This window comes from Rutidosis leptorrhynchoides, chromosome 9 (genome assembly GCF_046630445.1).
Source record: "Rutidosis leptorrhynchoides isolate AG116_Rl617_1_P2 chromosome 9, CSIRO_AGI_Rlap_v1, whole genome shotgun sequence".
NCBI classification, from domain to species: domain Eukaryota; kingdom Viridiplantae; phylum Streptophyta; class Magnoliopsida; order Asterales; family Asteraceae; genus Rutidosis; species Rutidosis leptorrhynchoides.
The window spans coordinates 245,937,090-245,961,240 of record NC_092341.1 but is presented as its reverse complement, the minus strand read 5'-3'; the positions used below and the strand labels follow the sequence as shown (position 1 = coordinate 245,961,240).

Genomic DNA, 24,151 nt, shown 5'->3' with positions numbered 1-24,151 from the left:
AGTAAAGCTACCTTCAAAAATTTGCCTAAAAAGAATAACTGCCACATTTGGGACTCGAACCCGCAACCCCTTAGTACCCGCAAACACTCATAACCATAGCTCCATGTCAGTTTTTCTGTTTTTAATACCCTCCTATAATTTATAAACCGTATTCTGTTGATTTCCTTTTCTTCTTCCCCATATACAAGTCGACTAGAAACCCATATTTTACAATCAGTGACTTAATCCAATTGTTTTAAGATACAAAATTAGTTCCTAAACGTTCCAAAAGTGAGATAACATTTAAACAAACGCGAAAAAAAAAAATAAAAAAAAAAATACAGCATCTGCTGTTCGAAGTTTTAAGAAAAAAAAAAAAAATTAATTTCGAGATTAACAATGTTTTAGGTAGAAGTTATAAAACGAAATGAGTTTCAATTCACCTTTTGAAACTATTGGGATCGTTATTTGCCGGTAATTCCTAACAACAAACACAAATTTTTGCAAGAACAAATTCATTGACTTTTTAACTTACAAATTTGACTCCCAAAATTTGTGATAGTTATAAAGAAATGGAATTGAAGACTTTGCAAAAAGATTAGATAAAGGATTTCTAACACAACCTTATTTTTAGATTTTGATATGGAGATCAAATTCGAATTAGGGAGTAATTTGTCAAGAACAGGGGTGTCGACCCATGTTCTTCCCCTTTTAGTTTAATTTGAGTAAAAATTTGATTACTGGTTTCTGAAATTTATAAATGGGTTTTAGGATGTCGTATGGTTATCCATGAACGAATTTATAGAAAAAAAATAGTCGACATGCATTATTCATCTAATAAAAAAAATATAGAAAAAAATAAAAATATAAAAGTGACAAAGATGTTAATCAAATTCTTGGATTCATCCTTATGTCTTAGACTTAAATTTGTACGAATTTTCAATCAGAAACAGTAGATAACGACTTGTTAGAAATTCTGATTTCTTGAATCTATTTATACGGTTTTTTTTTATAAATAATAAGTTAATAATTAATAATTATATTTATATTAATTATAATCAAAATTACTAATATAAATACCAAACTAAAGAAGAAAAAAAAAACAGTTTGTATTAGTTTCTAATTATAATATCAAAAATAATATTAATGATATTAATTGTAATAATATTTATAATATAATCTCCATTATTCTTATAATGATATTTATGTTTATCATCCTTAATCATAACTTTTTAGATATATATATATATATATATACAATATTAATAATATTATTATTAACATCATCATCTTTGATATAAATATTAATGATAAGAGTGTTATTAATATTACCATATCATTTATATTTTCAATTTGCATTTAATATATCAATATTACATATTCTTAATTATGTAGTGATATAATAGTAAAACTTTATATATATATATATATATTTCAATATACATATCATAGTAGTTATATATATAGTTTTATTTTTAATAGTCACCTCATTACCATTATGCACTAACATTATTTTAGTTTCCTTAAACTTTCTATATATCATATATATATATAAACACGTTGTCAATATTTTCTATTAACGAGTATATTTTATATATACTTTTCTATATACACATAAATGTTCGTGAATCTTCAGGCATGGTCAAAGGGTAACTGATTAACCGAATATAGATTTTAAACTTTCTAGACTCAATATTAGGGTTTTTGCTTATCGTGTCGGAAACATATAGAGTTTAAGGTTTAAATTTGGTCGAAAATTTCCGGGTCGTTACAATATCACTTACCATACACTTTCTCCCCCTTTTGTCGAAGCAAAAAGGTTAGTCCCACATGGAACTAAGCGCGCCCTAGTGTAATGCTCCCCCTTAAATTGTACACACTTATCAAATGTTCCTGTAAACAAATAAAATGGCTCCCCCTCGAACCAATAGTAAGCATAAAGAGTAACAAACATGATAAGCATAGCAAGTGCATTAATAAATTCATAACAAGCGTCAATCCTAGGACAAGTGTTGTGTCTACCTGCCCTTATATTTGTTCTGAACCAACATTAAGTATTTTAAAGAATAAATTCCATTGGTGCTAAATGCATCCGAGATTGTCGAGCTTTCATTATCGGACGAGAGAATGATCAGTTGATGAGCCTCCCAATAAGTAATAGGAATTGTTGACATGGGTTAAGGGATATGAGAAGCGTTGATGTCGTTAATAAATCAGAAAAGCCGATTAAGATGATTTGAATATGGGAGTAGACGAGTTCCTAGTTCTCGAAGGTAACCCATTCTTTGAGTAGTGAGATAGGCAAGATTTATAGGTTCATGAGTGAGAAGTGACCACATGACAACGACTTCGGTTCCGGAGATGTGAGTAGCAGTTGGTTCCCGACAATAGACATTGTTCCGAATGACATTAAGAATAAGTTGAAGATCGTGGCGGATGTCGTCATCTTGAATGCGAAGCCGTTGGTTGAGGTTTCGTTGTACTCCTGGAGTTGTGATGAGATCTAAGATGGGTTGCAACGGAAATGTAGGATTAAGTGATCTTAGATCGGTTGAAGGAGTATAGAAGGATCGCCCATTCGAAGGAATTGCCATAACGGTTCCGAATTGTTCAATGGACCAAGTGTAAGGTGTATTGAAAAGTCGAAATGCCACTTGATCGGGGTTGGAAACATCAAGATTAGCATAGAATTCCCTAATGAGAGTTGGATAAATGGTTTCATCAAGCTCAAGAAATGAGAAACAATTATTATGGGTAAAAAGTTGAGTTAACTCGGGAAACTCGGTATGATGAACAACACGCTCCTCATGAAGTGTTCTAGTCTCCATGTGTTGCCTATTGTTCATGATACGTTGATTTCTCGTGTTGGTCATTGTCATAACCCGTCCTTAACCGTAAGAACGTGTTAGATAACGTATGATTTCATTGCGAGGTATTGACCTCTATATGCGACATTTTTAAAAGAAAAACTGCATATATTATACATTACAAACCATGATTCTTATTTTTGATACAAGCTTTGGACGAAATAAAGATGATTATCGTTTAGCGATAATCTTCGACTTACAAACTTTACAAATGATGATAACAACACGATTTCTAGCATATTTTACAACACAAGTTCTTGGATATGCAGTCTTATTTTTGACACAAATATGCGTACGCAAGATCCTGCTCAAATTCAACATAATGCAGCGTAAGCTTTTAGAAATCACCTGAGAATAGACATGTTTTAAAAGGTCAACATAAAGTTGGTGAGATATAGGTTTAGTGCCGGCAGCAATATATATATAGACCACAAGATTTCGTATATAAACAGTTTAATAAAAATATTCTAAGTGGTTGAGCACTTGGTAACCATACTTAACAATTAATCACGTCGCATATTCCTTTTAATATGAAATCTTACTACACTGTACCAAGTGTAGTCACGAAACGAAGTACTGTGCAACCGTTGAATACTGGTCGTCCAGTCCGGTTGGGGTTGTCAGGCCCGATAGATCTATCAACAGGATTCGCGTTTACAATACCGCTGTAAATATTAGTTACCAAGCTACAGGGAAGTATGCCAGTGGTACAACTCAACGTAGAATATATTTTTCAGTTACTTGTGTCCATATTGTAAAACATAAAATACATGTATTCTCATCCCGAAATATTTAGAGTTTAAAAGTGGGACTATATACTCACTTTCGTCTTGAAGATATATATATATAATTTGACTTGGTCTCCGGTTGATATCACGAACCTATCCATATATAATATATCAATACCTTTTCTTTTTAAACAAACGTCACATATATATACTTGTTATACTTTTAATACTTTGAATAATTCCTTAGTCCGTAGTTAGCAGTTCGTTGTTAGTAATTCAATTTTAATGGTTCATTTTTAGATGTTTAATATACCCGCAATGAAATAAATAAAACCCCCAACGAAATAAATAAAACCCCATCGTATATGTATTGGTCGAGATTAATCTTGACCCACGGTACCGGTGTTGTCAAATGACGTGTTGCGTACATAAAGTACCGGTGTTGTCAAATGACGTGTTGCGTACAATCATGGGATCTTATGATTAATCTTCTCGTGTTGTTTACGGGTGATCCTGAACCATATAAAATTGAATTATATAAAATATCATGTTATCTTAGAAAGATGTGATTTTATTTAATTTTTCCCAATTAATCCCGAAGTTAAACAAGTCTTGGATAACCAATTTTGTTTCGGTCATAGTTTCTTCGTTACAAATCCGTTTTCGTTGATTCAACTTGCCATCTCCTTGGATCGAGTCCCTCTTTAAGACTATGAACTGAAAATACCTTGGTTTGTATTCAAAATCACACGGCATAGGTGAAACTTTAGTGAAACTTATGAAGTTAAACATTTTCCTTTATGTAAACAACCTTAAATGATTATTTTTCTAAAAATACTTATACTTTGAATTAAATCATGGAATTTTTATGTGTTATCATATACATAGTAAAAATCATTTTTCCAGAACATAAACCTCCAATTCAAAGTTTAAGATAGTTTTTAATTATCCAACCCAAAACAGTCCCCGGTGGCACTCCGACTTCGTAAAAACAGTTTTTAAGATAATCTTTGAAAAACCAAGTTATACCTTGTTAAATTAGCATATATTTAAGTTATATTACAGGTCTTGGAGTATTTTAAAAGTTAATTTAGAAGGATCTATTTAGTTTGCAAACAAGTTTGAAAACATTCAAACTATGTTCTTGTTGTTAAAATTTTATACCACAAAATAAGATAGCTATATATATATGAATCGAATAAGGTTATGAACATAGATTCTACCTCAATTTCCTTGGACAAGGTTGCTGTAAAAGAGGAGTAATAACCTAGAACCAAAAGGGTGATGGAAGTGGATGAAAGATTGGAAGTAAGTTGGTGTTCTTGGAAGGTTTTCTTGAAGTATTTTTGTAAGGGTTTTCTTATGATGATTAAGTGATGTTTTGAAGCTAAAAACTTATGAGGACCTTGAAGAACACTTGAAGGTTGAAGATAAGAGAGTTTAGAAGATCATTTAACTTGAAAGAAAATTGTTATGAAAGTGTGCATATGTGTATATAGGCGTATATATGTATATGTATATATAGACTTTATTTTTTTGATTTTTAGCTCAAAAGTCCTCATATATGATCCCACATGTATTGACTAATCAAAGGCTGCTAAGATCATATAATTGAAGTCTAATAATTGGTATTTTTCAATAGTAAAACTTCTAGAAACTACGTATTTATACGGGTACATATACCATAAGTATACGTATAGAAATCTTGTGAAAACGGAACGAGGATTCAAATATAGCTATTTTTTGTGAATATACTTATATGGTTTTATGTATTTAAGTCCTTAAAAAAGATTAAATACATTACTTATACGATATATATATAAACATTATATGTCATAAGTATTTAAGTCAAATAACGTTACGTATGGTTATCGTTTTGAAAACTTAAGTTAGTAGTTTCAAAATATACTTATAACTTATTGTTATTAATACAAAATGAGGTATTAAAACATCCTTAAATCATGTTAAACATGTATATATACATATATATATACAAACGTATAATTATCATATATTGTATAGTTCGTGATATCATCGGTCAAACTAGACGGTCAAACGTTGTGTAAATCTCTTTTCGAAAAACATAAGTCTCGACAATTTGGATTGCTTATCATGTTGGTAAGGTTTAATTTATGTAAATATTAATCTTATAAGTATAGAATGATCAAAAAAGTGCGGGTCGTTACATTACCTCCCCGTTAAATAAATTTCGTCCCGAAATTTTAAAATTGTACCTATTTTGCGTCATCGAGAAACAAGTGTGGATACTTTTGTTTCATCTGATCCTCTCGTTCCCAAGTAAACTCGGGACCTCTTCTAGCATTCCAACGAACCTTAACAATCGGTATGTTGCTCTGTTTGAGCTGTTTAACTTCACGGTCCATGATTTCGATTGGTTCTTCGACGAATTGTAGTTTCTCGTCGATATGGATTTCTTCAAGAGGAATAGTGAGGTCTTCCTTTGCAAGACACTTCTTAAGGTTTGAGACGTGAAAGGTATTATGTACCCCGGCGAGTTGTTGCGGTAACTCAAGTCGATAAGCTACCGGTCCAATGCGTTCAATAATCTTGAACGGGCCTACATATCTTGGGTTCAGCTTACCCCTTTTGCCGAAACGTATTACACCTTTCCAAGGTGACACCTTTAACATAACCATGTCCCCGACCTGAAACTCTAATGGTTTCCTTCGGACATCGGCGTAGCTCTTTTGGCGACTACGGGCTGTTTTCAATCTCTCCTTGATTTGTACTATCTTCTCAGTCGTTTCGTGTATGATCTCGGGACCAGTTAATTGTCGATCTCCTACTTCATTCCAACAGATAGGAGATCTACACTTCCTTCCATACAATGCTTCGAATGGCGCAGCTCCAATGCTCGCATGATAACTATTATTATACGAGAATTCTGCTAACGGTAAATACTTATCCCATCCGTTTCCAAAATCGATCACACATGCCCTGAGCATATCTTCAAGAGTCTGAATTGTTCTTTCACTCTGCCCGTCCGTTTGTGGATGATATGCGGTACTCATATCTAAACGAGTTCCTAGTGCCTCCTGTAGTGCTTGCCAGAACTTTGAGGTAAATCTACTATCACGATCAGATATAATGGAAATAGGTATTCCATGCCTTGAAACAACTTCCTTTATATACAATCGTAATAGTTTCTCCATTCTATCCGTTTCCTTTATAGGAAAGAAATGTGCAGACTTGGTGAGACGATCAACAATCACCCAAATGGTGTCGTAACCCCAGGCAGTCTTTGGTAACTTCGTGATGAAATCCATGGTAATACCATCCCATTTCCATTCTGGGATTTCTAGTTGTTGAAGTAACCCTGACAGCTTTTGGTGTTCTGCTTTGACCTTGGAACAAGTTAAACACTCCCCAACATATGTTGCTACGTCTGTCTTTAAATTAGGCCACCAATAACGTGTCTTAAGATCTTGATACATCTTTCCAACTCCAGGATGTATCGAGTATCTTGTCTTATGTGCCTCATTCAATATCAACTTCCTTAATCCACCCAACTTCGGTACCCAAATACGATTTGCAAAATATCGAATTCCGTCTTCCCGTATAACGAGTTGCTTCTCATACTTCTTCATTATTTCATTTCTTATGTTTTCTTTATTGAGTGCTTCTTGTTGAACTTCTTTGATTTGTGAGTTGAGATTCATGCAAATTTTTATGTTCATTGCTCGAACTCGGATTGGTTCTCGTTCCTTTCTGCTTAGAGCATCGGCCACTACGTTCGCTTTCCCGGGATGATAACGAATTTCACAATCATAGTCATTTATTAACTCGACCCACCTACGTTGCCTCATGTTCAACTGTTTCTGATCAAAAATATGTTGAAGGCTTTTATGATCAGTAAACACAGTGCATTTAACCCCATACAAGTAGTGTCTCCATATCTTCAATGCAAACACGACTGCTCCCAGTTCTAGATCATGCGTCGTATAATTCCGCTCGTGAATCTTTAATTGTCGGGATGCGTATGCAATAACTTTCTTCCGTTGCATAAGAACGCAACCAAAACCTTGTCGCGAAGCATCACAATATATTTCAAAATCATCGTTCCCTTCTGGTAACGATAAAATAGGCGCCGTAGTTAACTTCTTCTTTAGTAATTGAAATGCACTCTCCTGCTCAGAAGTCCATTCATATTTCTTCCCTTTTTGTGTTAACGCTGTCAACGGCTTAGCTATTCGGGAAAAATCTTGAATAAACCTTCTATAATAACCGGCTAAACCCAAAAATTGGCGTATCTGCATTGGTGTCTTAGGAGTCTCCCATTTTTCAATGGCTTCAATTTTTGCTGGATCAACCTGAATTCCTTTGCTACTAACAACGTGGCCAAGAAATTGCACTTCTTTCAACCAGAAAGCACATTTAGAAAATTTAGCATATAGCTGTTCTTTTCTTAACAACTCTAATATCAACCTTAAATGCTGCTCATGCTCTTGCTCACTCTTGGAATAGATAAGAATATCATCAATGAAAACGATAACAAACTTATCTAAATATGGACTACAAACTCGATTCATGAGGTCCATGAATACAGCTGGCGCATTCGTCAATCCAAACGGCATGACCAAAAATTCGTAATGACCGTAGCGTGTCCGAAAAGCAGTTTTCGGTATATCTTCTTCTTTGACACGTAATTGATGATAGCCCGATCTTAGGTCAATTTTCAAGTACACACATGATCCTTGGAGTTGATCAAATAAGTCGTCAATTCTCGGTAGTGGATACCGATTCTTGATAGTTAACTTATTTAATTCACGATAATCTATACACATTCGGAAAGATCCGTCTTTCTTCTTGACGAATAAAATTGGAGCTCCCCACGGTGAAGTACTTGGTCGTATGAATCCACGATCTAGTAATTCTTTTAAATGACTCTGAAGTTCTTTTAACTCGGACGGTGCAAGTCTATATAGAGCACGGGCAACCGGTGCAGCTCCTGGTACAAGATCTATTTGAAATTCTACAGATCTAAATGGAGGTAATCCCGGCAACTCTACCGGAAATACTTCAGGAAAATCTCTTGCCACAGGCACGTCATTGATGCACTTCTCTTTTTCTTTCTTTTCGACTTTATTAACATGTGCTAAGATAGCATAGCACCCTTTCTTCAAATACTTTTGAGCTTTCAAATAACTAATGAGTTTTAGCTTTGAGTTACCCTTCTCTCCATAAATCATTACTGGCGTTTTATCCTTACGAGGAATGCGAATTGCCTTCTTGGCGCACACAACTTCAGCTCCTATTTTGGACATCCAGTCCATGCCGATTATTACATCAAAACTTCCTAATTCTACGGGTATCAAATCAATCTTAAATGTTTCTCCGGCTAAATTTATTTTACAATCACGGCAAATTTTATCGGCTTTAATTAGTTTACCATTAGCTAACTCAATCATGTACTTAGCATCTAGAGGTAATGATGAACAATTCAATTTAGCGTGAAAGTCTCTACACACGTAACTTCTATCAGCACCAGTATCAAATATAATAGATGCGGATAAGTTATTAATGGTAAACGTACCCGTAACAAGCTCCGGATCTTCGCGTGCCTCTCTAGCATTAATAACAAATGCTCTCCCACGTGCAGGTCTGACATTCTTCTCTGAATTCGGGCACTGACTCTTATAGTGACCTTGTTTTCCACACCCAAAACAAGTAACGGTAGCCAAAGCAGTTCTATTTGCATTGGTGGCAGGAGTCTTGGTACCATTTGTATTTGTAATGAGAGCCCTACAATCTTCAGCAAGATGACCCTGTCGATTACACTTGGTGCATAACACACTACAGTAACCAAAGTGATGTTTGTGACAACGGTTGCATAAAGGATTTTGTCCTTTGTAACCAAAGCTTGAACCACTACCTGCACCTTGCGTGGTTTCTTGTTTCTTAAAAGATTGTTGTTGGTTACCTCGATCATAATTTCCATTCCACTTTCTTTTGTTACCTGATACCTTCACATCAGTATTGGATGCTTTCTTATCCATGATGACCTGATCCATTAGCTCGTTTGCCATGGTTATAGCTTCATGAATTGTCTTAGGTTTCGATGCTGTAACATTTGCCTTGACCTTTTTGGGCAAACCATCTTTGTACATTTCAATCTTCCGTTCTTCGGTTGGAACCAATTCAGGACATAGCAAAACTAATTCCATGAATCGCTGATTGTAGTTGGTGATTTCAGTACCAACAACCTTCAGGCTTCGTAATTCATCTTCCAACTTTCTAACCTCGTTCCTTGAACAATACTCGTTGATTAACATTATTTTGAATTCTTCCCATGGAGTATCATAAGCTACATCTCCTCCTACAGCCTTCACATAATTTTTCCACCACGTGAGTGCACTATCTTGTAAAGTGCACGATGCATACTTGGTCATGTCCTTCTCAACACAACCACTGATTTTAAACACAGTCTCCATCTTTTCTATCCACCGGGTTAAACCGATCGGTCCTTCTGTTCCACTGAATGATGAGGGCTTGCAAGCTTGAAAAGTTTTGTAAGTGCACCCCACACGAGGATTTGGGTTAACTGCAGCACCTCTTGCAGCCTCGACCCATAACATTCTGTCGTTCACTCGCTGATTGATGAGTTCCTGGATTTCTTGTTCCGTCATTCGGTTCAATCGCGCCATATTCTTCTATAAGAATGAAAAGAAAATAATTATTCACAAGGAATATTATAGATGTAGTGTATATTTACAGTACATTATAGCTTATTAATAATATGAACCAGGTATTATTATAAAAGCCTTTTCTTCTTATTAGCGTTTTATAATTATATCTAGGGTAGTACCTACCCGTTAATGTTCATACTTAATAGCTTAGTACAGAATCAATTACTACCATCTAAATAATACTTAACCATGGAAAATTATTGCATTTCACACTTCACTATTTTACATATGCTTATCTTACATCGAACATTAAGAAAACCACACTAATAATATTATACAAAACATTATATGATCCCATGGTTTAATACGGCAGCGCATCGTTTGGTCTATTTTCTAGGACGTTTAGGTTCAAAGAATCGCTTAACGCTTATCCTGGCTGTGTGCCTATATTTTGGCTGTGGGACTGAAGAACTGGATGCCGGGATAGAATGAATAGGAATAGCGGGAATAGGGGTGGTAGTGTCTAGTGGAGTTGGTGCCACATCATCCTTATTAAACTCAGGATTTGAATTTTCTAATTCATTAGCCTTTCGTTTCTTTCCTAGTTCGAACTCTTCTTTTGTAATTTCCTGTATTTCTTCCTCGGGTTCACTTTCCTCCTCGGGTTCACTTTCCTCCTCGGGTTCACTTTCCTCCTCGAGTTCACTTTCCTCCTCGGGTTCACTTTCCGGGTTCTCTATAGTCGGTTCATCCGGAATTTGTGAGTCTTCCCCAAAGATATTATTTTCGTCATCGGATAGGTTAATGACTGGAACACCATCTGAAGATTCTGGTTCGGAGTCGCTGAATGTGATAACAAGTTTTGAGCCCGACATCTATCACACAACAACTAACCCATTAGTACTACATAATATTTACATATAAATTTTAACCAACAATGATAAGCAATGGTTTTTAAATCAGACCCGGTCAAAGTCCAGACTTACTAATGTATCCTAACGACTTATCAGTTAGACACACTAATGCAAACCTGGTTCGCTAAGACCACCGCTCTGATACCACATGTCATAACCCGTCCTTAACCGTAAGAACGTGTTAGATAACGTATGATTTCATTGCGAGGTATTGACCTCTATATGCGACATTTTTAAAAGAAAAACTGCATATATTATACATTACAAACCATGATTCTTATTTTTGATACAAGCTTGGGACGAAATAAAGATGATTATCGTTTAGCGATAATCTTCGACTTACAAACTTTACAAATGATGATAACAACACGATTTCTAGCATATTTTACAACACAAGTTCTTGGATATGCAGTCTTATTTTTGACACAAATATGCGTACGCAAGATCCTGCTCAAATTCAACATAATGCAGCGGAAGCTTTTAGAAATCACCTGAGAATAGACATGTTTTAAAAGGTCAACATAAAGTTGGTGAGATATAGGTTTAGTGCCGGCAGCAATATATATATAGACCACAAGATTTCGTATATAAACAGTTTAATAAAAATATTCTAAGTGGTTGAGCACTTGGTAACCATACTTAACAATTAATCACGTCGCATATTCCCTTTAATATGAAATCTTACTACACTGTACCAAGTGTAGTCACGAAACGAAGTACTGTGCAACCGTTGAATACTGGTCGTCCAGTCCGGTTGGGGTTGTCAGGCCCGATAGATCTATCAACAGGATTCGCGTTTACAATACCGCTGTAAATATTAGTTACCAAGCTACAGGGAAGTATGCCAGTGGTACAACTCAACGTAGAATATATTTTTCAGTTACTTGTGTCCATATTGTAAAACATAAAATACATGTATTCTCATCCCGAAATATTTAGAGTTTAAAAGTGGGACTATATACTCACTTTCGTCTTGAAGATATATATATATAATTTGACTTGGTCTCCGGTTGATATCACGAACCTATCCATATATAATATATCAATACCTTTTCTTTTTAAACAAACGTCACATATATATACTTGTTATACTTTTAATACTTTGAATAATTCCTTAGTCCGTAGTTAGCAGTTCGTTGTTAGTAATTCAATTTTAATGGTTCATTTTTAGATGTTTAATATACCCGCAATGAAATAAATAAAACCCCCAACGAAATAAATAAAACCCCATCGTATATGTATTGGTCGAGATTAATCTTGACCCACGGTACCGGTGTTGTCAAATGACGTGTTGCGTACATAAAGTACCGGTGTTGTCAAATGACGTGTTGCGTACAATCATGGGATCTTATGATTAATCTTCTCGTGTTGTTTACGGGTGATCCTGAACCATATAAAATTGAATTATATAAAATATCATGCTATCTTAGAAAGATGTGATTTTATTTAATTTTTCCCAATTAATCCCGAAGTTAAACAAGTCTTGGATAACCAATTTTGTTTCGGTCATAGTTTCTTCGTTACAAATCCGTTTTCGTTGATTCAACTTGCCATCTCCTTGGATCGAGTCCCTCTTTAAGACTATGAACTGAAAATACCTTGGTTTGTATTCAAAATCACACGGCATAGGTGAAACTTTAGTGAAACTTATGAAGTTAAACATTTTCCTTTATGTAAACAACCTTAAATGATTATTTTTCTAAAAATACTTATACTTTGAATTAAATCATGGAATTTTTATGTGTTATCATATCCATAGTAAAAATCATTTTTCCAGAACATAAACCTCCAATTCAAAGTTTAAGATAGTTTTTAATTATCCAACCCAAAACAGTCCCCGGTGGCACTCCGACGTCGTAAAAACAGTTTTTAAGATAATCTTTGAAAAACCAAGTTATACCTTGTTAAATTAGCATATATTTAAGTTATATTACAGGTCTTGGAGTATTTTAAAAGTTAAGTTAAAAGGATCTATTTAGTTTGCAAACAAGTTTGAAAACATTCAAACTATGTTCTTGTTGTTAAAATTTTATACCACAAAATAAGATAGCTATATATATATGAATCGAATAAGGTTATGAACATAGATTCTACCTCAAGTTCCTTGGACAAGGTTGCTATAAAAGAGGAGTAATAACCTAGAACCAAAAGGGTGATGGAAGTGGATGAAAGATTGGAAGTAAGTTGGTGTTCTTGGAAGGTTTTCTTGAAGTATTTTTGTAAGGGTTTTCTTATGATGATTAAGTGATGTTTTGAAGCTAAAAACTTATGAGGACCTTGAAGAACACTTGAAGGTTGAAGATAAGAGAGTTTAGAAGATCATTTAACTTGAAAGAAAATTGTTATGAAAGTGTGCATATGTGTATATAGGCGTATATATGTATATGTATATATAGACTTTATTTTTTTGATTTTTAGCTCAAAAGTCCTCATATATGATCCCACATGTATTGACTAATCAAAGGCTGCTAAGATCATATAATTGAAGTCTAATAATTGGTATTTTTCAATAGTAAAACTTCTAGAAACTACGTATTTATACGGGTACATATACCCTAAGTATACGTATAGAAATCTTGTGAAAACGGAACGAGGATTCAAATATAGCTATTTTTTGTGAATATACTTATATGGTTTTATGTATTTAAGTCCTTAAAAATGATTAAATACATTACTTATACGATATATATATAAACATTATATGTCATAAGTATTTAAGTCAAATAACGTTACGTATGGTTATCGTTTTGAAAACTTAAGTTAGTAGTTTCAAAATATACTTATAACTTATTGTTATTAATACAAAATGAGGTATTAAAACATCCTTAAATCATGTTAAACATGTATATATACATATATATATACAAACGTATAATTATCATATATTGTATAGTTCGTGATATCATCGGTCAAACTAGACGGTCAAACGTTGTGTAAATCTCTTTTCGAAAAACATAAGTCTCGATAATTTGGATTGCTTATCATGTTGGTAAGGTTTAATTTATGTAAATATTAATCTTATAAGTATAGAATGATCGAAAAAGTGCGGGTCGTTACAGTCATTTCCTAGAAAAATCACAAATTTAGCAAACTAATTTGTTAAGTTTGAAAATCTATATGCTAAACATGTGTAGATTAGTCCTTGTCAAGACTTATTTTGAAAACTATGAATTTGAAATTAAATTGTACTATTTTTCTTTTGAAAATTTAGACAAGTTTCATCATTTTGCTCTATATTTGTCAAAAGTAGATACTAGTCATGAGATTGATAAGTATCATAATGAATTGTTCAAACATATGTGTGTGTGCATGAGTGAGTTTAAAAATTTGAAGCATATATGAGTTTTTATGCAAGAAATCACTATTATGAAAAGATAAAGCTTTTTACAATAATTTTACTCATATATTTAAGTAATTCATGCAAGAAATAAGTGTTCCTATGATTTTAGAAAGAATATAATCAAAAGTATGGTGATTACCTTGAATAGATTTGAAAGAGTATGGACCACTTTTTGAAGAATACTTGAAGGTAGGACAAAAGTAAAACCAGAAATTCAGTGGTTAGGGTTTAAGGAAGAGATGTGGTTGGTGGAAAAGTTGTTTGGGTATTAAATGATTTGCAAAAAGGACAAAGAAATTCATCAGACATCAGGCGGCTCTCATCACGGTCGACCGTGGTGCGACCGTGCGTGATCAGGATTAAATTTTACGAAATATCTTCCATCATTACCAACCCATTCCTAAGCAAGTTAAATGTTTCCTTTTTAAGGGGCTTAGTGAATATGTCAGCTATGTTTTCAGCAGATTCTACTTTATCTATTACAATATTACCGTTTTGGACGTGGTCACGAAGAAAATGGTGCCTAATGTCTATGTGTTTAGTCCTAGAGTGTAATATTTGATTTTTCGATATGTCTATAGCATTTTTATTATCACAACATATGGGTATTTCAGATGATATGATACCGTAGTCGAGGAAGGTTTGCTTCATCCATAGCACTTGTGCGCACGCTCTTCCCATTGCTACATATTCGGCTTCGGTGGTAGACAATGCGACGGATGTTTGCTTCTTTGAGAACCATGACGTTAAGCAAAGCCCCACGAATGCGCATACTCCACTTGTGCTTTTTCTATCAATCATTGATCCACCATGATCGAAATCCGCAAAGCACATAATATCAATCCCGGTAAACTTTGGATACCATAACCCAAGATGCATTGTTCCCTTTAAGTATCTAAAGATTCTTTTAACGGCCTCTACGTGTGACGTCTTTGGATTTTCTTGAAATCTTGCACATAAGCACACGCTAAACATGATGTCGGGCCTACTTGCCATTAAATATAGAAGGGATCCAATCATTCCCCTATATTTAGTACTATCAAATGGTTCTCCTTCCCCTTCTAAAGTAAGTTTCACATTTGTTGCCATTGGAGTCGCCATTGGTTTTGAGTTCTCCATTCCGAATTTCTTGAGCATTTCATGAATGTATTTTTGTTGATTGATGAATGTTCCATCTTCTATTGCTTGATTTGTAGTCCGAGAAAGAACTTGAGTTCACCCATCATGCTCATTTCAAACTCATCATGCATTAACTTACAAAACTCATTGCTAAGAGATTCGTTAGTAGATCCAAATACAATATCATCAACATATATTTGAATTATGACTAAATCCTTTTCATGTCTTTTGATAAAGAGTGTATTATCAATTTTTCCCATTTCAAATTCATTATTTATTAAGAATGTTCTAAGTCTTTCATACCATTCTCTAGGGGCTTGTTTAAGTCCATAGAGAGCCTTTTTAAGTTTATAAACATGATAAGGTTTTTCAAAATCCTCAAACCCCGGAGGTTGTGATACATAAACTTCTTCACTTATTACACCATTTAAAAAGGCACTTTTGACATCCATTTGATAGAGTTTGAAATTATGAGCACATGCATAAGCAAGAAGTATTCTTATTGACTCTAGCCTAGCGACGGGAGCAAATATTTCATCGTAATCAATTCCCTCTTGTTGGCTATATCCTTGTGCAACTAGTCTAGCTTTGTTTCTAACTACTTTGCCATCCTCATCTAGTTTATTTCTATAGACCCATTTTGTACCTATGATGTTGCTTTCACTCGGTAAAGGAACCAAATCCCATACATTACTTCTTTGGAATTGATTTAATTCCCCTTGCATAGCTTCTATCTAACTTTCATCTAATAGAGCTTCCTTAATATTCTTGGGTTCTATTTGTGAGATAAAAGCATAGTTGGCAATTAGGTTAAATACTTGTGACCTAGTGGTTCTACTGTTGATGTCTCATATGACTTGGTCTATGGGATGATCTTTTATATGTTTAATATCTATTGAGGACGCTAAGTTATCCTTACTTGGTTTCAAATGAGATCCATCCTCATTTGTGTCATTGAACTCGACTTGAGTTGGTATTATTTTTATAGCATCTTGTTCGATCACATCATCATTCTCTAAAGGTTTAGTCTTAGGTGGTGGAGGAGTTTCATCAAATGTGACATCTAGGGATTCTTCTATGACATTTGTATATTTATTTAGAACCCTATATGCCTTACTTTCTAACGAATATCCTAAGAATACTCCTTCGTAAGCTTTAGGCTCAAACTTTGTAAGATATTCCTTTTTGTTTAGGATAAAACATTTGCACACGAATACTCTAAGATGACTTACGGTTGGTTTTCTACCATTTAAAATTTCATAAGGTGTTTTATCCATTGATGGCCTAATTAAGACTCTATTTTGAATGTAGGTGGAGGTGGCAACGGCTTCACTCCAAAACTTTTGAGGTATTGATTGTTCATTTAACATAGTTCGACTCATTTCTTGAAGAGTTCGGTTTTTCCTTTCAACAACCCCATTGGATTGAGGTGTGCGAGGAGCCGAGAAGTTTTGGGTAATACCATTTAAATCACAAAAGACTCCAAATTGAGCATCATTATCAAATTCTCTACCATGATCCGTTCTTATTGTTACTATAGTACAACCAAGCAAATTTTGTATCTTAGTAGCAAAAATTATAAATCTTTCACATGCTTCATTTTTATGTTTTAGAAATAGTGTCCATGTATATCTTGAAAAATCATCTACTATTACTAAAGTATAAAAATTTCCTCCATAACTTTGAACGACCGATGGCCCAAATAAGTACATGTGCAAAAGTTCTAAACTCCTTTTAGTAGAAATGAAATTCTTAGGTTTATGACTTGTATGAACTTGTTTTCCTACTTTACATGCATCACAAAAATGGCTTTCGTATTTTAATTTAGGCAAGTCTCTAACTATGTCCTTTGAGGATATGTTATGAATTAGTTTCATGTTAGCATGCCCTAATCTCCTATGCCACAATGTAGTAGTATCATGTATAGATGTGAGACTGATGTGCAGCGGGGTGTATATAAAATAGTTATTAAATTTTTGCAGGAAATACTATTAAATACGATACAATTTTACACAAGATATTTATTTATTTATAGAATGGATATACTTAAACCTTGCTACAACACTTATAGGCAGTGTACCTAATCGTACAGTAGTGTAGTTTTTAGTAAGTCCGGTTCGTTCCACAGGGAAAATCTTTAAACAAAGCTTAACGCTATATTAGTTTACTTTTATAAAAATACAAATATATATATATATATATATATATAAGTAATATTATTATTATAAAGGGGGGTTTTTACCGTTTAATGACCGGTTTGTCGATTTTAAAACTTTAGTCGCAGTTAAAACTAAATGTAAAATATTAAAAATGAATACAAGACTTAAATTAAAGCATAAAGTAAATAACGATAATGAAATTGCGAATAATAAAAGTGCGATAAAATAAACTTGCGATAATTAAAAAGTACGATAATTAAAAGTGCAATTAAATACAATAATAATAAAAATGCGATATTTAGAAGTGCAATTAAATATAAAATAAAGGAAATTAAATATGAAATAAAAGAATTATGCTTATTTAAACTTCCGTAATCATGATGTTTGACGTGTTGATTTTAGTTTTATGCCCATGGGTTAATTGTCCTTTGTCCTGGATTATTTAATATGTCCGTCTGGTTTTTGTCCATAACAGTCCATCAGTCATAAATATAAAGTGCGAGTGTCCTCGTCAAATTATCCTTATACCTGAAGTTAAATATTCCAACTAATTGGGGATTTAAACTGTAACAAGATTTTAATACTTTGTTTAATAATTACACCAGGATGTCGACTGAGTGTAACCCAAGGTTTTAATATTTTGTTATCAATTATACCAAATGTCCTTGTACATAATTTCACCCCTGTTTTAATTATTCTAGTGGCTATTAATCCATTCCCGTGTCCGATTAAATGAACTATTATTCGTACATATAAACACCCCGCCCATCGTGTCCGATTGAGTGTATATGGTAATTTATAGGGACGCCCAATTGTAAATCTTTATATTAACATTAACAAACTATCATTTAGTTAAACAAATATAAAGCCCATTAATAGCCCATAGTCTAATTTCCACAAGTGTCGTTCTTTTGTCCAAACCCCAATTATGGTACAAAGCCCAATTACCCAATTTTAGTAATTAGCCCAAGATCATGATTACTTCGTTTTAAATAAGCATAATAATAACTTAGCTACGAGACATTAATGTAAAAAGGTTGAACATAACTTACAATGATTAAAAATAGCGTAGCGTTACACGGACAGAATTTCGACTTACACCCTTACAATATTCGCTAACATACCCTTATTATTAGAATTATAATTAAAATTAAAATTAAATTATAAATATAAATATATCGTATGAATGAGGAGAAAAAAGATGATGAAAATGATCAGAATTCGGTTTGCTTTATAGGGAGTTTCAAAACTGGGGGCTCCGCGACTCGCGTCCTTTTTGGCCTTCAAATTCCGCGAGTCGCGGAGTTTGCTTTTACAGCTCAGAGGAGTTTGGCTCTTTGTTTACCGACGGTTTATAATATATATATAATATATATATAATTAATATAATTAATTATATATTATATAATTATTTATATACATAGTTAACTTGTAATTTTTAGTCCGTTGCGTCGAGCGTTGAGAGTTGACTCTGGTCCCGGTTCCGGATTTTCGAACGTCCTTGCGTACAATTTTATATTTTGTACTTTGCGTTTTGAATCTTGTACTCTTGTAATTTCGAGACGTTTCTTATCAATAATTGGAACCTCTTTGATTGTCTTTTGTACTTTTGAGCTTTTTGGTCGTTTGCGTCTTCAATTCGTCGAATCTGTCTTTTGTCTTCACCTTTTATTATTTAAACGAATATCACTTGTAAATAGAACAATTTCAACTAAAAGCTTGTCTTTCTTGAGGAATAATGCTATGAAATATATGTTCGTTTTTAGCATTATCAAATATTCCCACACTTGAGCGTTGCTTGTCCTCAAGCAATATCGTCTTGAAATACTAGAATCACTTCTTTATTCTTCACACTTTGTACATCAGTGATTTTTATACGGTGGTATAAACAATGGTAGTAACGATATGGTTTACAGTCCCACATGACTATAAAAATTTAGATCCATTAAGGAAATTGGATCTTTATGAAAACATTTGATCTTTTGAAATCTAGTTTTTACCCTAGATAAGTTTTCCGGAATAACCCTTTACCGGTGTTTGCAAAATATTTTTATGGGTTTGGTGGGTTTCAGATTTGAAAATTTTAGCTCAAAACTTATGGTTTTGTGTCACCCACTTGCTAACCTTGTATTAGGAAAGCAACACGTCCAGTATACTTGCTCCGTATATTACCTTTCGATAAACTACCGTCCGGTTGTAAAGGAAAGCGTTGAACAAGCAACTGTTAAGGCAATGTCCCCTGACATGCTTTTAATTATGGTCTATAACGTGTCGGACGCAATTACTATCCTTTGTAGGAGCAATAGTAAAGCTCACCCTAGGAATTTTTCGGTCTGGCACAAGGTCCTGTCTTTGACCACTATGCAACCACCGTTCTTACGGTTGACACCCGATTTGGTTTAGGTGACCTAATGAATTCCAGGTGAATTCCTAGGATTTTACGTTCAATGGTAATGAACGCATTGAAAATAGGGTTTTCAGAAAACAAATCTGTTTGTAATTTTGATCAAAATATTTTCTCGTTCAAGCTCGAGTTTAGATATCATTGAATTCCATGAGTTTGTAATTCTCAATCTTTAAGGTCAATCTCTAGGATTGAGTAATATCAGTCTTAAAAGCTGATTTTTAATCTTTAAGGAGATTATCCTTTCTGGGGATCTGATTCATTAGTCTTGTCCAGCTAATTTGCATGGTGCCCCCCATTGTACGAGATAAATCCTTCTCATGGTTAGGATAAATCTGACCACTTGGTGACCCTGTTTAATGCTGAGGTCCGTGGATTTCCTGCTGATTTTAGTGATGACTTTTCTAGATTTTTCGTCAACCTACAGCTGGTCTGGACGACAACTTCATGACCTAAATCAAGAAGCGCGTGTCTTTTTCGGAAGACTTTACTTCCTTTTAATGATGGAATTGATTCATCGTGTTGATCCATCTTTTCTTTTCTTTCAGCGGGTAAAACAGTTTAGTTTAGTCCAAAGCAAAAGTATTTTCAGTTATTTGTTACAAATATATGTGACATATGTTTAAGATAACTTGGTAAATTTTCCCACACTTGGCTTTTATTTTCCTTTTTATCGTCCTCTATTCCATTTTAAATGAATTTTAACATTTTGGTTTGTTTCTCAATTTATGTCCTTTCCGAGGTAACAATAATTTCGGTGTTAAAACCTAGTTTTATCGTTCATAAATATGTATAAACATGATTTTGAGTTCATTTAATTGAAAATTTTGAAAAATTTTACTAGAATTGGGTAGTCAGTATATAAGACTAGGGCTGTTCTTTATTATCAGAGAGCACTAGATTCTAATACAACTACTGCTTTACTAGTATTTTTAATGGTAACCAAGTGTATAAAGTAAAAAATTTTAAAATCCGAAAGAATTTAACCTCTTCCCACACTTAAGATCTTGCAATGCCCTCATTTGCAAGAAATCAGTAACAATTTAAATTATTGAGGGTGATTTGTGTGAAAATGATTAAATTTTACCAAAGTTTCCAAATATATTGGCATTTGTTTGCTGAATGATAAATGGTGCACATCATTTGTTCATTCCGTCTTGTTGTTATTTCACATATATTTTGCATCTTGTCGTCAAAATTAGTTGCTTTTGCTGAACTTAATGCCAGTCTTTGAAAATGCGTTGTTTTACCCTGTTGTGTACATAAGATAAACTGCAAACATATATACATATTTTTGAAGTTTGGTATATTACCCCACATTCAAAAATTATTAAAATCTAAGAATAAAAGTTAGATAATTATAAAAATGATTACAATATTAACAAAAGTATTAAACGTATCAATAATTACAAATTACAAAATAAATAAAACTAAGTATACTAGGGATGATACTGGTACCAATAGGGGTTCCAGGCATAACCATAGGTGCTATAGAATGCTTCGGCAGGGTTATACGTAGGATACGGTGGTTGCATCTCTATAGTCCAGGGAGGGAAGATGGGTTTCGGTGTAGGAATATAGTTTCTACCTATATGTTGGCAATGAGCTATGATTTGGTTCTGATGAACTTGCCAATCTTCAAATGCTCTCTGTCTAGCATTTTCGTATTCCTGAGAAGCTATAAACCTTTGCATTTCTTGCATCTCATTCCCCCCTCCTACATTACCTTGCTGTTGGTTTCTCTCCACCTGTGGATGTCTACCATGGTATTGTACTGCGGCGTTATTTCGCCTCTTCAAAACTTTCGCACCATGGTATACATTTAAACCTATAGTATCGCGGGGTTCCGGTTCTTCTACTAATAATCCCCCCCGACTTATATCCACACCGAGATATTCACCAATCAAAGTAATAAAAATACCACCTCCTATTATGCTATGCGGTCTCATCCCCCGAACCATAGCTGATAAATAATAACCCACACAATATGGTATACTTACAGTGCTTTGTGGGTCTCGAATACACATATGGTAAAACAAATCCTGTTCATTTACTTTTTCCTTGTTTTTACCCCTTTGTGTAATCGAATTAGCTAAAAACCTATGAATCACTCTTAATTCAGCTCTATCTATATCCAAATAAGAGTAATTTCCCCCTTTGAAACGGTGATGGCTTGTCATTTGACTCCACACACCGTGTGTATCAAAATTTTTATCTATCTTTCTACCGTTTAGTATCAACCCTCTACAATCGGCAGATGCTAACTCCTCAGGCGTATATATACGTAAAGCCTGAGCCATGTCTAGTAAAGACATGTGGCGCATCGAACCGCCTAACAAAAATCTAATAAAAGAACGATCGGTTAAACTAGCTACCCGATCATTCAACTCTATACTACATAACAATTCTTCACACCATACTTTATATACAGGTCTACGCATGGTGAATAAACGTACCCAGTCATTAAAAGAAGAATTACCATACCTCTGTACAAGTAATTCCCTAATTGGCCCGGCCAATTCTACAGCTTCTAAGGGTCCCCATTCTATGACCCTCGGTACCTCAACAACCTTAGAATGAAGAGTATGCAAACCCCTTTGATATTTTGGATAATCTATCCAAAGTCTGTCAAATCTCAGGTTCGGGTGCAACTCTTCCAAGTGCATATCGGAAAAGGTCATGACTGGATGAGGTATATCCTGCTTGTAGTAGTTATCCACCTCCTGTTGTTCCGCATTCTCAGCAGGAGCATTACGGGCTTGGGATGAAGATTCACCCCTTTCAGTCTGCAAAACACATCAAACACAATTTTTGTGCATCCAAATATGCATTAGTGTCAGCAAAATCATCAATCAAAATAATTACAATGACATGATCAATTTATATCAAACTTAAGCTCATTTTCACATTTTTATCAAATCTACACTTTTTCAAATAAGCATATACGAAAATGTTCGCCAAGTTCATAAGCATTCAACTCAAATAACATGTCAAAATAATCATTACTGGTAATTAAACAAGTTTCAAATGGCATTATCTTTCAAAAATCAAGTTCATGAATTTTAGACTTGAAAAAGTCCACTTTAATTCTCAAAATCATGTTTAGGCTCAAAGTTTGTATCATTTAACTACCTAAACATGTTACACTACTTAATTTAGCAACAATTCATGACAAAAATCGGCCATAACCTGTTTATATCAAAAAGCCCCAAATTGCTCAAGAACACAAACCCTAGATTATTCAAAATTTGAAGTTTAAGGCTTCTAATTATGTTAAACAGCATCAATCTAGGTTATACAAGCATAATACATAAACAATTTAAGCCTAATTACACTAAAAAGCATCAAAATCAAATTGGGGAAAAAATTGCTCAAGAACACCAAATTTCGGATTAAATGGTGTTTAGGTGTAGAAATTTACCGTTTTTCTTGAGTAATTCCTAGATAGCATCCTTCTCAACATGATTTTAGTAAAAGATTTGGTGATTAACGGTTAAAAATTGTGATTTTGGGGGTTTTTTCTCGGGTTTTTTCGTGCAGTTTTCGCAGTATTTTTGAGTTATGGTGTGTGGTTTGAGCTGTTCTTGCGTTTTATTATTTTTTTTTTTTGTAAATTGGTCCTCCCGCGACTCGCGGAGATTTCCCCTTCAAACTCCGCGAGTCGCGGAGTTTGCTATTTTTTTTTTTATATAATCATTAACTTATAAAACAATTAAGTACTTAATTTTTAAAATTTTGTTTCCCTTTAGGACGAGGTCGTTTCGGATCGATGTCCTAGTCCGTCCTTCGACAAAATTTTAAAATTTGTCTTTTTGTTGCGATTGTTTTAAAAGCTAAGATTTTTTTTTGTTTTTTAATGTTTTTGGCATACTTTAATTCAATAAGATTAAAAATAATGATAATAAAAGTTCTCGTCCCTCCCTTGGGTAAAGCAATTTCGGTTCAAAGACCTAGTCTTCAACTTACGACGAATTTTAAAAATCATATTTTTAAC

At 33.8% G+C, this 24,151-nt stretch overlaps 1 protein-coding gene across 1 annotated transcript; it reads right to left on the bottom strand.

Annotated features, from left to right (window-relative positions):
* Positions 1 to 14,841: 14,841 nt before the first annotated feature.
* LOC139868650 (secreted RxLR effector protein 161-like) lies at positions 14,842 to 15,594 on the bottom strand. The gene is made up of 2 exons (XM_071856981.1): positions 15,102 to 15,594; positions 14,842 to 14,951 (listed from the first exon to the last, which is right to left on the bottom strand). The coding sequence occupies exons 1-2, from the start codon at positions 15,592 to 15,594 to the stop codon at positions 14,842 to 14,844; spliced, it is 603 nt and encodes a 200-aa protein (XP_071713082.1).
* Between the last annotated feature and the right edge of the window lie 8,557 nt (positions 15,595 to 24,151).